The 16,415-nt window shown below is 34.5% G+C and overlaps 2 protein-coding genes and 1 long non-coding RNA gene across 7 annotated transcripts; 2 read left to right on the forward strand and 1 right to left on the reverse strand.

The window, feature by feature from the left end:
- Positions 1-1,342: 1,342 nt before the first annotated feature.
- LOC143920255 (uncharacterized) lies at positions 1,343-4,721 on the reverse strand. Of its 2 annotated transcripts, XR_013261322.1 has the most exons (5): positions 4,472-4,628; positions 4,163-4,396; positions 2,991-4,009; positions 1,866-2,913; positions 1,343-1,539 (listed from the first exon to the last, which is right to left on the reverse strand). It is a non-coding gene; the product is annotated as an uncharacterized LOC143920255 (long non-coding RNA). The 2 variants fall into 2 exon arrangements; XR_013261321.1 differs by lacking the exon at positions 1,343-1,539 and having other exon boundaries at positions 2,614-2,928; positions 4,472-4,721.
- Positions 4,722-7,891: 3,170 nt separating this feature from the next.
- Positions 7,892-13,310, forward strand: Phb1 (prohibitin 1). Of its 4 annotated transcripts, none has more exons than XM_077443043.1 (5): positions 7,892-8,003; positions 10,964-11,057; positions 11,169-11,330; positions 11,415-11,596; positions 11,681-13,310. In XM_077443043.1, the coding sequence occupies exons 2-5, from the start codon at positions 10,970-10,972 to the stop codon at positions 12,068-12,070; spliced, it is 822 nt and encodes a 273-aa protein (XP_077299169.1). In that variant the 5' UTR covers positions 7,892-8,003; positions 10,964-10,969; the 3' UTR covers positions 12,071-13,310. The 4 variants fall into 4 exon arrangements, with proteins under 4 accessions (XP_077299169.1, XP_077299171.1, XP_077299170.1 ...); XM_077443045.1 differs by having other exon boundaries at positions 7,905-8,078; positions 10,943-11,057; positions 11,681-13,179; XM_077443044.1 differs by having other exon boundaries at positions 7,906-7,952; positions 11,681-13,179.
- A 962-nt stretch (positions 13,311-14,272) lies between these two features.
- LOC143920612 (inactive peptidyl-prolyl cis-trans isomerase shutdown-like) lies at positions 14,273-16,033 on the forward strand. Its single transcript, XM_077443557.1, has 4 exons — positions 14,273-14,395; positions 14,527-14,863; positions 14,936-15,129; positions 15,201-16,033. The coding sequence occupies exons 1-4, from the start codon at positions 14,355-14,357 to the stop codon at positions 15,961-15,963; spliced, it is 1,335 nt and encodes a 444-aa protein (XP_077299683.1). The 5' UTR covers positions 14,273-14,354; the 3' UTR covers positions 15,964-16,033.
- Positions 16,034-16,415: the final 382 nt, after the last annotated feature.

Genomic DNA, 16,415 nt, shown 5'->3' on the forward strand with positions numbered 1-16,415 from the left:
TCTGAGTGAAATTCGATAAATTGATCTGTTTAAACAATTAAATTGTGTAAAAAAAAGAAAATAATGTTGAATAATTCTTTTAATATGAAAATAAAATTTGATGCATTTAAAGCAGCAATGACCTTTTATATTAGGTCGAGTATAATGATATATAGTTGATAAATACATTAAAAATAATAATAACAAATTAATGTCTCTGTGATCCTGACAGGTTATCCTAATGCGTCACACTAGTCATACAAAAAATAAATAAATCATCAATCATTCATCTCATTGACTCGTGTTGAATCTTATGAAACTGACGAGCTCATCTGCACGACAAACAGGTCCAAATGCTCACATATGTATCACGTTAAGGAACTGGACAGCCTCTACAAGATACCAGTTGCCAAAAGTAGTCGTTCTCGCAACAATAGGTTGGAAAAATCGACGATGACGCAAAGCTCTACCTCGTTCAGGAGCACAAAATTTAAGCTCCGATAAAATCGAATAAGAATGCCATGGTCAAACTTATCGAAGGCCTTTTCAAAGTCAGTATAAAAAACGTCTACCTGTAGTGAAGAATCATGAGATTTGCTGATTACTTTAGAAAAGCATAGTAGATTCGATACAACAGAACGAGTAGGACGAAATCCGTGCCGTTGATCTATCAAATGTTGGCAACAATGATTAAATATAATCCTATGAACAGTTATTTTAAATATCTTTGCTGGTGCGGAAAGAAAATAAATAGTTCTATACTTTTTAACCAGATATTTATTTTGAAAATTGGTGCTATCTTTGCATATTTGCACAATTCCGGAAAGAAACAAGTTTTCAATTATAGGTTGAAAAGATATTTGAGTGGTTTTATATTATACATACATATGTATGTACATGTATATAGTACATAATACAATATATTAAATTGTTGTGGTAGAATATCAAGTATAATTAATTACTGTTGATAAAAATTTGTTGCCAATTCGATCAAATATTTATACAATTTGAATACATGCAGTTTTTTTTATTGACTAGTATTTATATCCAATGATGCAACTCTAGCATTGTATTACATCATTAGGGTTGTCAAATTTCTTCCAAGTCAATTCGCGATACTAGTGCATCCAATTCCGAGATCCCGGGAATCCCAGACTTTCCTGGTACCGTAATCCCGGTGTTGAGATTGATCTGAGCACCGAGATTACGGTGCTGATAGATTTAAGCATAATACGTCTTTGTCTTTGTCGATTCTTCGAAGATTATTTATTTTATCGTAAACATACATACACTATTAGAATTGTTTCAAAAACGTGTAAACCAAATAAAAAGCTTTTAATACATAATTTTTTCATTTATTTTTCTGGATACAGAACATTGCAACACGTTCAAACCTCGATATAATTTTATTATTTATGTAATTTTAGCTATTTAGCTAATTTAATACAACTTTCTATTTTTAATCAAATACATTCTTAATTAATTAACTCTAAAATTTTATATATACTAAATTTATATGTACTGTCTCTCACAGAGGTATCTCCTTGGGTTCGGTGATTACTAGTCAAATGTGAACCGGTCACAGGACAACCGGTCGCTCTAGATCGGTCACACGTGATCACCCGTCGCACTAAAACTGGTCACGAGAAAACTGATCACACCCTAAAACTGGTCACGAGAAAACTGGTCACACCCAAAAATTGGTCACACCCAAAAATTCAACTAATTTTAATTTACGGGTGTGACCAGTTTTTTCGTGACCAATTTTCGGGTGTGACCAGTTTTAGGGTATGACCAGTTTTAGTGTGACGGGTGATCACGTGTGACCGATCTAGAGCGACCGGTTGTCCTGTGACTGGTTCACATATGACTAGTAGTCCGTTTACCATCTCCATGCACTTCGCAAGAATGCATCCACTGTCTTAGAAGAACTGACACACTCAGGGAGGGCATTGTACATGAGCACACCCCTATGAAATACACCACCAGCTGTCTTTTTTTCCTTACTACAACTAAATTGTTCTTATTTCTAGTATAATAACTATGGATATCACTATTTCTTATTGTATAATCCTGAAAATTAATAAGTAAATAAGCTAAAATCAGTCACTTGTGAATGGCGGCCTTTGTTCGGCGCGCTCCCCCAATTAGGTTTGTATACCCTAATTCTGATAATTGGCAATAGTGATATCTCAAAAGAAAGGGTAATAAGCAGGCATATTTTTGAAAAAGTATTACCTTTTAAGATAAATTTAGTTTTTCTTAAATACAAAAAAAAAACAGTTTTTTCCTTCTTAACAAAAAAAAAAATACTGGCATGCCACTTTTAGCTTGGGCAGTATTAGCAATTATGTGTGAGATTTTGGTGTTTTTTCTAAAAATCCTTAAAACTTAAATAAAAAATAATCCTGACACTGTATATTTATTCTATAGTATTCTATATTTACTAGTATATTATTAAAAGTACGTTTACGAATTTAAAACAAATAGGTGGTTAAGTTGGAACATGGGAGATTATTTAATTTACATTTTAGGATATGCCAAACGTTTTCTATGGGATTTAAGTCAGAGAATTACCAGGCCAGAGAACAAGTGGTATATGGTGATTGGACATAACTTTTTTTTAATTATTTTAGCTGTGTAGCAGGGAGCATTGTCTTGCATGAGGTGCCAAATATTACCGTTGTTAAGTTTAGTTTGCATTGAGGGTAAAAAAGTATCTCCCTTTAAATATTGCTCCATATTCATTGAACCATTCACAAAGTAGAGGGGACCAGGACCTTCAACGCTAATTGAAGCCCACACCATGATTTATAGGGGGTGTTTCGTCGTTGTTATGGTGCATCCTTCCTTATAGCTCTCTCCGAACCTTCTTCGAACGAATTGTTGGTCTTCCATTGTAATCCGAATAGAAGATTCGTCGGAGAAATGTACCTTAAAATTTATATACTTATTAATTAATTATGCAATATACAATAATTTCACAATAATCTTATTTATAATTAAATTACCGAGTTAAGTGTCAACGTTGTTCGGCCCAAGTTAAACGGTATTTTCGCATTATTTTTTTTGGACAGCATCGGATTTTTTGCTGGTCGCCTTGCTTTTAGTCCAGCTTCGGCGAGACGTCAATTTGATCCTCTTTAATTGATCTCGGATCATCTTATTTGTGGCAAAGTGATTTCTGGTTATCAGCCTAACGATTTTTCGATCCACATGTCAGCCAAATTTGCGTTTATCGCCACAGTTAACAAGCTTATCGGTCGTGGGAACCGCCCTTTATTTATGACGGTTCTTATTGCGAGCAAAAGATGCAAAACAGTTGTCCGCAATAAAAATAAATATTTAAAAAGTTGTAAACTGGGACTTTAGGGCGTCTCGAAATTTGTTTGGGACACGAGACTTTACAAGGTAAGAAGAGGTAAGTAATAACAATCCCGTTATTACTTACCTCTGGGCCATCATACGTTTGTGTCTTGCATTTCATTTCTTGCATTGCATTCATACGTTTGTGTCTTGCCTCCAGTGTGAGAATTCATATGCCGGGCAAGTGAAGATTTATGAACGAATGAATTTAAACAAATGTCACATTTGTGTGGCTTTAACCCACTATGAATATTCACATGTATAACGAGGGAAGACTTTGTTATGAAAGATTTTAAACAAATATCACATTTAAACGGTTTTTTCCTAGAGTGGAAACTCAAATGTCTCACAAGGTTATTTTTTTGAATGAATGCCTTTGAACAAATGTCACATTTGTGTGGCTTTAACCCAATATGAATATTCTTGTGTGCAACAAGGTTTTTTTTGCAAGAAAAATATTTTAAGCATACGTCACATTTGTGTGTCTTTTGTGAAAGGTTTTTCTCCAGAATGGCGTTTCATATGTCTTAAAAGTTGATATTTTTGAACAAATGTCACATTTGTACAGATTTTTTTGATTATGAGATGTTATCTGTATCACACCTTCACTATTATCTTTCATTACTGGTCTGTTATCGTCTGAAGTAATTTCTCCTTTGTGTATCTACAAAATAAGCAAAAGGTTAGATCAATTAACGATAAAATCTGTGTATAAAACATTAATTTTATAATATGGTTAGATATCATCTTACAAGTGAATTTATTACCATTAAGATTAAATTAATGTTTTGCTTGTAATCGAATCATATTAACGTACCTCGACATTGTTTGGTGAACTAGAAATGTTTGGTGGCAAATCACCATCTGATTCGTCTTCCCATATTAGATCTTCCATTAAAACTTCTTTTGGCTTGATATCTTAAGATTCGTTTAATCCTACCCTCGATGTTTTGTCATTCTGGAGACATGTGTTTCGAAAGCTATTTAGCAATTCCAGATTGTTGACACATGAATGGCATATCATATCTGGCAGGTAGTCACATTTCCTAACCTACAAATGAAGAAAGGTATTTACGATTACGATGACTATGGAATAAACAACAACAATGGGTAAAGTGTACCCGACCCGCAGATGACAGCAGTTCCAAATGCGAGGCACTAAATATGGTGGATGAAGGTCGTCACGGATGGAGACGAAATTCTCTGGTGGAGCAGAACAAGTCTGGAATCCATCGCTACTTCGGCAGTAGAAGCACAAATGCCTTGATAGTGGACAATGATACATATTCCCGAAATGTGCGATACACACAGGCGCCGACAAAGAAAAGACGTTAAAATATATGGGATAAAGTTTCGAACGGAAAATTTATGGAAGTGTCGGAAAAGCGCTTTCGTCTGTATTATCATTTCTTCGGTGATTATAATTTTTTGTAAGTTATGGTTGAACAAATTTAATTTTGGTAAGTTGTTCGTTTAGTATTAAGCAAATTTAATTTTTAATTTATATTAAATAACGAATAATTTAATTGTCTGATGGCTTTAACGGCTTTTTTAACGGCTTTCGTGGCCTTACGACCCACGATCTGGCCGATGTTTTTTGGTGCTGGCCGCCCTGGTCATCGCACACTTTCCCTCCAACTGCCGCCGCGTAAACATTGTGTTTTCGCGGCTCGCGTCCTCGCCAACGAATCACCAGCTCGAGAGTGGTGATGTTTGACGATACTTGGAGACCAGCTCCAGTATCCGTCCGGTGTGCACTGAGGAAGCCTGGTCTGTCTTCGTCCCGAACGCGCTCGTCTTCGTCCCGAAGACGACGATCCGCAGGCACCTTAGAGGAAAACCGCACCGCGCTTTACCACGAGCTCTACACATCACGACATCAGGTGGAATCTCGATTGTGAACCCCTGGCGTTCGTACAGCAACCATTATAATTTTAGCAACAACCAATTTTACCAAACTCATCAACGTATAATTAAATGAACGGGATTTGGTTGTCACGGGTAATAAATAAAAAAAAACTAGTAAAAAATCTTTAAAAAAGAGCATCTGTTGCAAACATTGCTTACAAGGACCCGAACCGAAAACCGGAAAAATCGTTATTTCTGCCGGAACGAAAACCGAAACCGAACCAATATTTTTTTGCGGTTCGGTAAAATGTACATACATATGTACATATGTACTTTGGGGATGATAGAATGAATGGACAAATATACAGTGATGTTTATTAAAAATATGCTTTTGAAACAAATCTACTCTGTTACAACAGATAATGGAGCTAATATGATCAAATTTGTCAACTTGTTAGAAATCCAAAATAGACGAAGGAAACCAGAATATTAATGATGAAAGATTATGAAGCAAATATTCTACCTTCCATGGAAAACTGTTCTTTCTCTCATCTCATCGGAATAAAATGTGTGGCACATACTTTACAATTAGCAATCAAAGATTAACGATTCCGATTAAAATACAATTATATGTGAAGCTCGTGAGTTGTCAATGAACTCATTATATATCATATTAAATTCATGGTTCGGTGATTACTGGTCACAAATTACTCGTCACAAAGTCACTAAAATCTCTATAACGGAACATCTGGCAGCCGAAAAGTCCATCATACTAACGATAACTATCATAGTAACGAGAACTTGAGTGCCAAATATTGTGTATTCGCGATTTTCATGGCAAAAATTGTCTTTGTGACCACCCCAATGTGACGAATAGTCCAATTACCTAAATTCATATCTGGAACGTCAGCATATGGTGGATTTGTAATTTTAAAATCCGGTTATGAACCTACAATGTTTGACAAGTTGAAAAGGACTTCCAGTCCGGTTGAAATGGTAGTGTTTCCAATATTGACGATTGTGACGGAACGTATTTACGCGCGAACACTGGGAAAGTTACTGGCTGGTAAAGTTACTGGCTGGAAAGTTACTGTCTCTCGCTGGGAAAGTTACTGGCGTACAGGGATACGTTTGTTCGTCCTTCCAGGCGTGTTCGTTCCGTGGTGGGGGTCAAAGGGAACACAATGGCTAACCTGGGATGTCTTATAGTAGTCGTGAAGTTCCTGATTATAATCCTCGTCTCGTCTATAGCTGCCGCGCAGCTGTTGTGAAGCTGGCTCTCGGGTCACCTGGTCGGTCTTCCAGCGGCTGATGCTTCCAGGGCTTTCCGGAGCGCTTAGCTACCACGGAAAGGTTAACCTTAAATTAAAGGAGATACAGGTGACGAACTGTTGGAACTCCGGGGAGGGAGTGATGATACACTCAACCGTCCCGCGGTTATTCAACAAGATGGCTGATCTCTAGGCACGCCTGCGATGGAGACGGCTCAGGAGAGATCGAGGGAGGGGTTACACCTGTACCCGGGGACGACCGAAATGTGAATGGACGAGTTGGGTCTCGTCTCCTTTCCCGCGGCAGGATGGCACTCAGTGTGGCAGCCCGAAAAAAGGGCTAGTGTTGCCCTGATGGGACGGCTGGGAGAACGTCACGTTACACGACGTATTATATATAGAACAAGGAATCCACAATTTCTTGGGAAGATATGTAGTTCACACTAGAGAACAATTAGAACTTTTTCTATAACTAATGTAACTAGAGAAATTGAGTAAATATGAGTTGAAAATAGTCATGAAAAGAAGAAACGTACTATGTATATGGTATACGTCTGCTTATTAACGAGACTCAAGTAATGAAATTTTCATAATTAAACAAACGATTAAAGGTCTATTCAAACCTATCCAGCACGACCCGTATCCTGTAGGTGTCATGCAAGTGCGGATAGTATTCTTTGGTACATTATATGGACGTATTCATACTCCATTCGCGCTTGCGAATTTACGCATTCATGCGCATCCCGGTCTCCGTGACGAGCCAGAATGTTAAATTACAGAAAACACAAATATCGGAAGGCAAAGAACGAAAATCGAAAGATCTTAAGTCGAAAGATCAAAAAAAAGGGTGCATGGTAAACGGTACATACTCATTTAATTTGCGCGAGCAGGATACAACAGGAACAAGAGGAACAGGCTTTTCCTCCCGTATTAATGGCCGCGCGCAGAATTTCGATTTTCGATCTTTGCCTTCCAATATTTGTGTTTTCTGTAATTTAACATTCTGGCTCGTCACGTAGACCCCCTGCAAGTGAAGATAGTATTCTTTGGTACATTATATGTCCCGTATTCATACTCCATTCGCGCATGCGCATTTACGCATTCATGCGCGTCCATATAGAATGTGCTAAATAATACTATCCGCACTTGCATGACACCTGCAGGATACGGGTCGTGCTGGATAGGTATGAACAGACATAAAACCAGAGAGCTCATAATTCTGACTGTGTATATATATGTATGTAGTTAATTTACCGGTATATCTGTTTTATAGTTAATTTACATTTATGGTATTCGGTGTTTAAACGTTTTGACGGCATATAAGAAATACCAATAATCGTAAGGCGAAGTAAGGAAGAGGTATGTGAAAACTAGTGAAATCCAATTTTTTTTATAGAAATGTAATGTAGTGTCAGCGTAAGGTCGTAAAAAGCGCTATTCAGTCCAGTTTATGTAAGTGTGTGTGGGTTTGGCGTGTGCCGGTCGAAGGTGAGGATTGAAGGTTTTTTGGGGACTTTACCACAGAGCAGCGTATTTTAAGTAAGTTTAAGCTGAAGAGTTGTTAATTGGAGGTGCATTGGGGCGCCCAAGATTCAGAACCCCAAAAGTCTTCGAGTAGTCGCCCTCGTTTTATAGGTTAAGTGGTCGCATGTCACCGGTCCCAACCTCACCGTAACCATTTTAGCAAGTCGAGCTCGAAACGTATCGTGTTTCTAAACATTTGGAAAATGTATGTATTTCATTACCTTTCTTAAGTTTGACAGATTGGGAATATTTCAAATGTCTTCAACTATAATAGTTGGCTCAATCAAAATTTATCAAAATCAGTTGGATATAGATTATCAATATGCATTAAAATATTATGATGAACCTAGTAGAGTGGATATAATTTCTCAAACTGTATGACCATTGATTGTGCAATACACATACTATGAATTTGTTAGTAAAGTATATATTTTGTCATGCCTTTATTCTTTACTTTTTAATTTGTTTTCCTTATATTTATCTTTTTCATTTTTGTAAAAATCTATTATTGGACTCGGATGTTACATATATTATTTATTTACTTTTTGTTTTTTTTATACCTATCTCTGTACATCCTGTCTGTTGATTTTTCAATTAATAAAATAAAATAAAGTATCATCTTTGTATTCAGAGAGAAGTGTTTGGTACACACAGGCGATAAACAAAACATTAATATATAAAAATTCTAATAAACCGTCATGTTTTCGTCTTATATGAGAATTATGAGAATAATGATTCTCCAACTGTGTTTATTCTCATAATCTGAGCCGTTTTATCGTTTCTTATGAAAGAGAATCGTAAAATTTGTCATTACTTTGATGTGTTCTTGAGAGCAATCAGTTACAGCATTGATGCACAACCCATGGCCCGAATGAAATGATTTACTTCATCATCAAGTGTTTCATTGAGTATGAAAAATATCGACTTATGTCAAAATCCAATAACGAATCTATACTCGCTGGGTATCCTACATTAAAATCTATATCAGTGATGATGAACCTATGATCCGAGGGTCAGACACTGACCCAAGAAGACTTTTTAAATGACCCGCGTAAAAATTAAAAAAAAATACTAATAATGTTGAAAAGGAAGTGTACCGGTCTTGACATTTTTAAAGAAATGGATATCAACTTACAGAAAATTGTTTCTGTAACAACAAACGGTTTTTCCCAATACGGTTGGAACAATATTGGTTTTTTTCGGCAGCTTAAGCAAACTATTAGACACTAGTTTTGTGCTCGTTGATTACAACGGGTGGTTTCGGAAAGGAATTCTTCACAAAAGATACACCCATCTGTAAAAATGTTTATCAATAAGAAAGATTTCGTAATATATTTATAATATGGTAATATATTTATAATATATACTATATTTGCGAATTATTGGCTATTTGCAGGTACATGCGCGTGAACTTATAATCCGATTATAATTTCTTACATTTAATGTATGCTAGACTTGTTTAATCAATCGTTCATTATACATGAAGCAAATAAATTTCGCACGTTAGTTTAATAGAATTATATCATTTAGCTAGTTCGCGGCTTGTACTTGTATGTAGGTATTATATGTACGTTGTACATATATGATAATAATTTTCTAACAATTAATAATATTAACAAATTTGGATTCTATTTTTTACTCTACGTCACTTAACGAGCTCGAACTAAAGTTTAAGAGGTTTAAAACAAAATTTTAACAGTAAACACGCTGACAGTGACAGTTCACGCGCATGCGCAGAAGGCTTTGCGCCTGTCGCAGATATAGTACCTGCAAATAGCCAATCATTTTCAGATATAGTACATGCAAATAGCCACAACCTTATGTTGCGTAAGTGGTGGGTGGAGGATCCAAGTAAAAGGCCAACAGTCGTTTCACAGCATTTATTAATGATTAAGGAGTTACACGCACTGTCACTGCTGAGTCCAGAATGACATGATATCGCCTACGTACCGCCTTATAAAGGGGTAGATCTCTCAGGAGGCCTAATCTGTTTACCTGTTGTATAGTCACGTATTCGGATATGTATTTCCACGACATTGGGTCTTCCCGTACTGATTCTGAAAAATAACTAATAACGGTCATTGTTTAGCCTAAATGCACTTAGAGTCCAGATATAATCCTTGGAAGTAAGTGCATGCAATTAGTTAACCCGATAACAGATATCCGTTGGTCTAAGTGCAATTCGCTCAATCCGCGGCGTACGTAACACTTATAATATATCTTTTCTGTATTTCTTTATTCCTCGTTTATTAAAATACTCAATACATAGGCGCTAGTAGTCTTCACACGAGAGGGAATTCAAAGTATGAATCCATTAATATAAAATTTTGACATTGACCTTCATTATTTTTTGCTCTTCACTTGTAAAAGTATAGTAAAAGAAAAAGAAAACGTAAACCTTTTTGGAGGATCAACTGTTAAACTTATCTGTTTACATATCTTTGGATTTCCAAATTTATTAGTATTATTTTTACCCACCCCTTCAAACGACTTCACTGACTTAGTGACCCAAGGGCTAGTTCTAAAAAAAATAATTAATGAAATTTAACCCATTTCTGAAAAAGGTTCGCCATCACTGATCTATATACATACATAATATTAGAATGGTTATTATCAAAAATATCATATTTTATCAATAAATGAATTTTCTTTATAAAATTTTGCCTGCAGCGTTTCCAAATAGCATTTCAATAGATTTTGACATGTAAATTAAATGTTATTTAAATGTCAAAAAGGGGAATATTGTTTTTTATACATACCTCCATAAAAAAGTTAAGAGCTTAATGTAGAATTTTTAAAATCAACCCATATATTTATATATCTAAAAATAGTAAAAATAGTTTTATAAATTCAGTTTTTACACAAATTGATTTCATCATAACAATTTACTTTTATTTATTTTTTTAAATCTCAACATTGTGCAATCACACTTTTATTTGCAAAACTAATGATAGCATATTTATATTTAATTACAGATTATCATGGCAACTCAATTATTCAATAGAATCGGCCAACTCGGTCTCGGAGTTGCACTGGTTGGTGGTGTGGTCAATTCTGCTTTATACAACGGTAAACAATAAATTTATATTAGTGTATTATAAATGTATAAAATTGTGTGAGCTAAAATTGGTAATTTAAATTTTTAAATCATAAATTGCTTAATAAAATCTTTATTTTCAGTTGATGGAGGTCATAGGGCTGTTATATTCGATAGATTTGCTGGAGTCAAGGATATCGTCACTGGAGAAGGAACTCATTTTTTCATTCCATGGATCCAAAGACCTATAACCTTTGACATAAGATCTCGGCCCCGTAACATTCCAGTAGTAACTGGGAGCAAAGGTATAATATAATAAATTAGCATGTGTACGCAATTTTTTATTTAATCATAAATTTATATTATATTTCTATGATTTTTTTTTATAGATTTGCAAAATGTCAATATCACTTTACGTATTCTATTCCGACCCATTCCTGATCAACTGCCACGAATTTACACAATATTGGGTGTAGACTATGATGAGCGAGTACTTCCTTCTATTACCACTGAAGTGCTTAAAGCTGTGGTTGCACAATTTGACGCTGGAGAACTTATCACTCAAAGAGAGGTGTGAAATGATTTCCTCTACATATTTAGCATAATTTGTCCTAGTTTCATGATGCTCAACAATGTTTTCTTTTTATTATTACAGATTGTATCTCAAAAGGTCAATGAGGATTTAACGGAGAGAGCTGCTCAGTTTGGTGTCATATTAGACGATATTTCAATTACACATTTGACTTTCGGAAAAGAGTTTACTCAAGCTGTAGAATTGAAACAGGTGGCTCAGCAAGATGCCGAAAAAGCTAGATTTTTAGTAGAAAAAGCTGAACAGCAAAAATTAGCAGCAATCATAACAGCCGAGGGTGACGCTCAAGCTGCCGAGCTCCTGGCCAAATCTTTCGGCGGTGTCGGAGAAGGTCTAGTAGAACTTCGACGTATTGAGGCTGCAGAAGACATTGCATATCAATTGTCTAAATCTAGAAACGTCACTTACCTTCCTGGTGGTCAGAATATTCTGTTAAATTTGCCCGTTCAGTAGTGTGCTTAAAATATATCGCTGACGATTAACCAGTGCACTATACAGATAGACAATAAATAAGCATTTATCACGTATCAAATTACTATTTTTTATTTGTTTTGTATCTCTTTTGCCACCTGTCTGATTTTTACGTGAACAGATGGATAGATTTATTTGCTTGATAACAAATTTGTAATGTTTTAGAAATGTATTGTAATTCATTCAGAATTTTCGTAAAAGTTGAAGACTCGTGTGCGAGTTGGCAAATTGAAATCTACAAAACAAGTGGCAATTGTGTAAGAAAAATAGTATGTATATGATGTAGGATGTAGATAAATATGGTAAAAAGCATTTAAATGAGAGAAAATGGGAAATAACAGGAGTTTGATCATTTATACATATATAGATCGGATTTAGTTATTCTTATTGTGTGAAGTGCATTTTAATGGCGTTTAAATGTATTTGTTATTCATATAGTTTTGTTATATTGATTTTAATAATTTTGGAAATAAATATAATTCTGGAAATTGGTTTGTTTTATTTAAATTCCATAATAAGAAGAGGTTAGTAAAAAATGATGCATAACATACGTATGTAGGTCAGTGCGAAAAAAGTGGGTTTCTTTCATATATCGTTTTTATTAGAACATTTCGATTTTTTACTATTAAATAAATTAATTAACGCTCAGTATTCACCTATTCCAAATAAATTGATTTGATTATATTAGTTTTGACTGGTTAACTGGCATTTATAGTTGCCGTTGTGCAAGAAATTCGCATCCAAAGCGCCCATTTGTATAGTGGAAGCTTTCTTTTCAGAAAATTTAATTTTATTCATGTTCTCGCCATTATTTTGAAAATATGTAAGTCGTTGAAAGCTTCTTTGGATATAAACTTTCTGTTTGAACACAAAAAAATGTACGAATTTTATCACTTGTAAGGGGGCCAAATTGACATGGCATTTTAGCATTTTACCAGGGTTGTGGAGTCAGAGCATTTCAAGTGGAGTCGGAGTTGTAAAAATCAACCGACTCCATTTTATTATTTTCTTTAGTTTAGTATAACGATATTTGTCTACTAGTCTCTATTTTTTTAAGTAAATCCAGTAATAAATTTTAATTCAATAACTATAAAAATCATGTCTTTAAATTACATCTACATATATGTATATAAAAATGTCTGTCTGTCTGTCCTAAACCACTGAACCGATTACGAAGGAACTTACGGGATTTGTTGTATGCATGTCTGGGACGATTACTGTGATAAATACAATGTGACAATAATTTCAAATTTGTTCGCTGCCTGCGTTTTTCCGACAAATGAGAACGGGAATTGCATGCGTTATTGTGGCATTGCAACGCATGCCGGGTTCAGCTAGTTATAAATGAAATTGAAGTCGATATCGATATCTTCACGGATTCTCCAACCCAAACCTTACAAAGTCTTTTTCGAAATTATATGTTAGATTGAACTAGCGAATGTATATACGGGTCTACTTGACGGGCCCGAATGTGAAACGCCTGAAAACGCAAATATCTGAAGGCAAAGATCGAAAATCGAAAGATCTTAAGTCGAAAGATCAAAAAAAAAATGGTGCATGGTAAACGGTACATACTCACTTAATTTGCGCGAGCAGGATACGACAGGAACAAGAGGAACAGGCTTTTCCTCCCGTATTAAGGTGCGCGCGCAGAATACGGGAGGAAAAGCCTGTTCCTCTTGTTCCTGTTGTATCCTGCTCGCGCAAATTAATTGAGTATGTACCGTTTACCATGCACCCTTTTTTTTTGATTTTTCGACTTAAGATCTTTCGATTTTCGATCTTTGCCTTCCGATATTTGCGTTTTCGTGCATTTCACATTCGGGCCCGGCATGGAGACCGATGTATTTACATATGTATGTATGTATGTACGTATTAAATTTGTGATGGAGGGGTTCAAAATAAATGAAACAATAATTGATATTATATTTTATTTATATTGTTTGGAATAAGTTCTTCAATATTTAATTTTATGGAGGTTTTAGAACGGACAAGTGGATAAACAGTAAGTATGAAGTTATTGTCACAAGGCCGTAGATGACAAACAAGTATTTTAATTATTATGGATATAAAGGTATAATATATATATGCTATGTAAATATTTAAATTTTAAGTTTCTAATATTTTCTATAATTTTATTATTAGCCAAGTTCTCTATGAGAAAAAATTTCAGAAAGAAGTATTGGCTGTAAAAACATTTCTTTAGATCAAAAGTGATGGGAATTGTAGTGACATTTCTAGATTTTCGTTGACGGTTGGCTTAGAAATGGAGGAAATTGTAGGCATTCAAAATGGAATTAGTATCAAGTTAGTCATAAACATTTTATTTTTAAATACCAATTTCTTATGAGCAGTACCACAACCTTTTATTTTAAATGTAAGAAGTAAGGTTAACTTTTATCTGTCAAATTTTTACACATTACTTTTTAATCTGTTAGCGCCCTGGTGGATAAGGGTATTACTTTCGACATCAGTAACATTCAAGATGCCATCGATGATGTAATTGCTGGTGATGATGATGACTTCGATACAGCCCATGGTGATGGTCCAAGCTCTGTATATTTTGACCCATTCGGAAAATATATAAAAGAGCCCTTTAACAAGCTATGGAAAAGGATGGAGCCGATTGGATCAAATAATTTAATTCGTAAACTTATCGTAAAAGAAGGCTTTGGTGAACGACCAACCGATGATTCAACATTGAAAATATTTTACTGTGGATACTTTGACGGACAAAATGTGCCATTCACCAGCAATAAAAAATCTAGTCCATGGGTAAATTTGTTTTGTATAGTCATCGTATGTTTTAAATATGCTATATTTAACGAAAATTTCTTTTAACTACAGGCTTTTTACTTAAATGACAGTGGTCTTCTACCAGGAATGGATATTGCGATTAGATCTATGATCGTGGGAGAACAATCTCGTTTTTTGATACATCATTCATTGATGTATGGTGAATTAGGTTGTCCACCTCACATACCAAAAGAAGCAATGTGTTTAATTCATTTTGTTTTGTTATCTTCTAAAACGGCGACAGAGTGAGAACTATTGATTAATTACATAAATTATGTGTTCATTTTGTTTATTTATTTATTTTATTTAATTATAGAGTTACTGAAGATGAAACTTGTGGAGGATTACCCAAATTAAACTCAGTGTTTGAGAAAGCAAAAAATATGCACAAAGAGGGTGTGAATAATTACAATTGTATGAAATATTCGAGTGCTATTTCATCATTTAAGAAAGCCATGCAAATTGTTTTGCATTCTCGACTCAGTGATGATAAGGAAGAGAAAATGCAACAAGAAATTTTGGGTAAAATCTATTTAAATTTAGCAATATGTTACAACGCGAAAAAATTACCGCTAAGAGCTTGCTCAATGTGTAACGACTATGCTAAAATACATCCTATATGGAAAAATTGGAAGATATTGTTTCAAAATGGAAGAGCTTTAATAATGATTGGATGCTTTAAAGACGCCCGAAAAAAATTAGTTGTTGCTCATCGACTAAATTCATCCAGCCAAGAAATCAAAAATATGATCCAACTTTTAGATGAGAAAGAAAGTATTTACAAGAAGTATGAAGTGCATTTTTTTAAATATACTTCAGCCTTGGAAAATTCTAATTGTGAAGTGGACAAAAAAATATTGGAGGAGTTTGAAAACGAAGTTGAATTGCTGTGTACGTCTATTAAGAATGACGAAGGAATTGATAGAATGCAACTAGAATTATCACCTAGTATGTCTTGTACTGAAATTAATGTTTTCAAAAATATAATTGCAAAAAATGGATTGTCCTTTGAATTCAAAGAAAATAGCAACCTATCGGATAACAAACATGTGACCATTATTAAAGAACGAAGCCATTGAATCTTTATTTTTTTATTTACATATTTACTTCATGTTAGATACAATAAAGTTTTTATATTTTTTTAATTACATTTATTTATTTAAAAATAGTATAGTATAGGACAATTTGATTCCCGGAACACATTGCAAAAATATACACATCTAATTGCACGCACACTGCTGGCTACAGTCATCTTCAAACTACTGATCTTATTTGTATATATATATTTATTTATTTATAATAATAATAACAATAACAATGAAATGACCAGTGTGACCTGACAGGTTGCCGCAAAGCGTCACACCAGTTTTACATAACAAAAGAAAGAAAATAACAAAATAAAAGCAATAAAAATTTTAATCATTCATTCATTCAGTCTAATCTCGTGTTGAGTCTCAAGAAACTAACCAGCTCATCAACATGACAATTGAACGGGTCCAAATGCCCATCAATCACATTAAGGAACCGGATA

The sequence above is a fragment of the Arctopsyche grandis genome, chromosome 12 (genome assembly GCF_051622035.1).
Source record: "Arctopsyche grandis isolate Sample6627 chromosome 12, ASM5162203v2, whole genome shotgun sequence".
Classification (NCBI taxonomy): domain Eukaryota; kingdom Metazoa; phylum Arthropoda; class Insecta; order Trichoptera; family Hydropsychidae; genus Arctopsyche; species Arctopsyche grandis.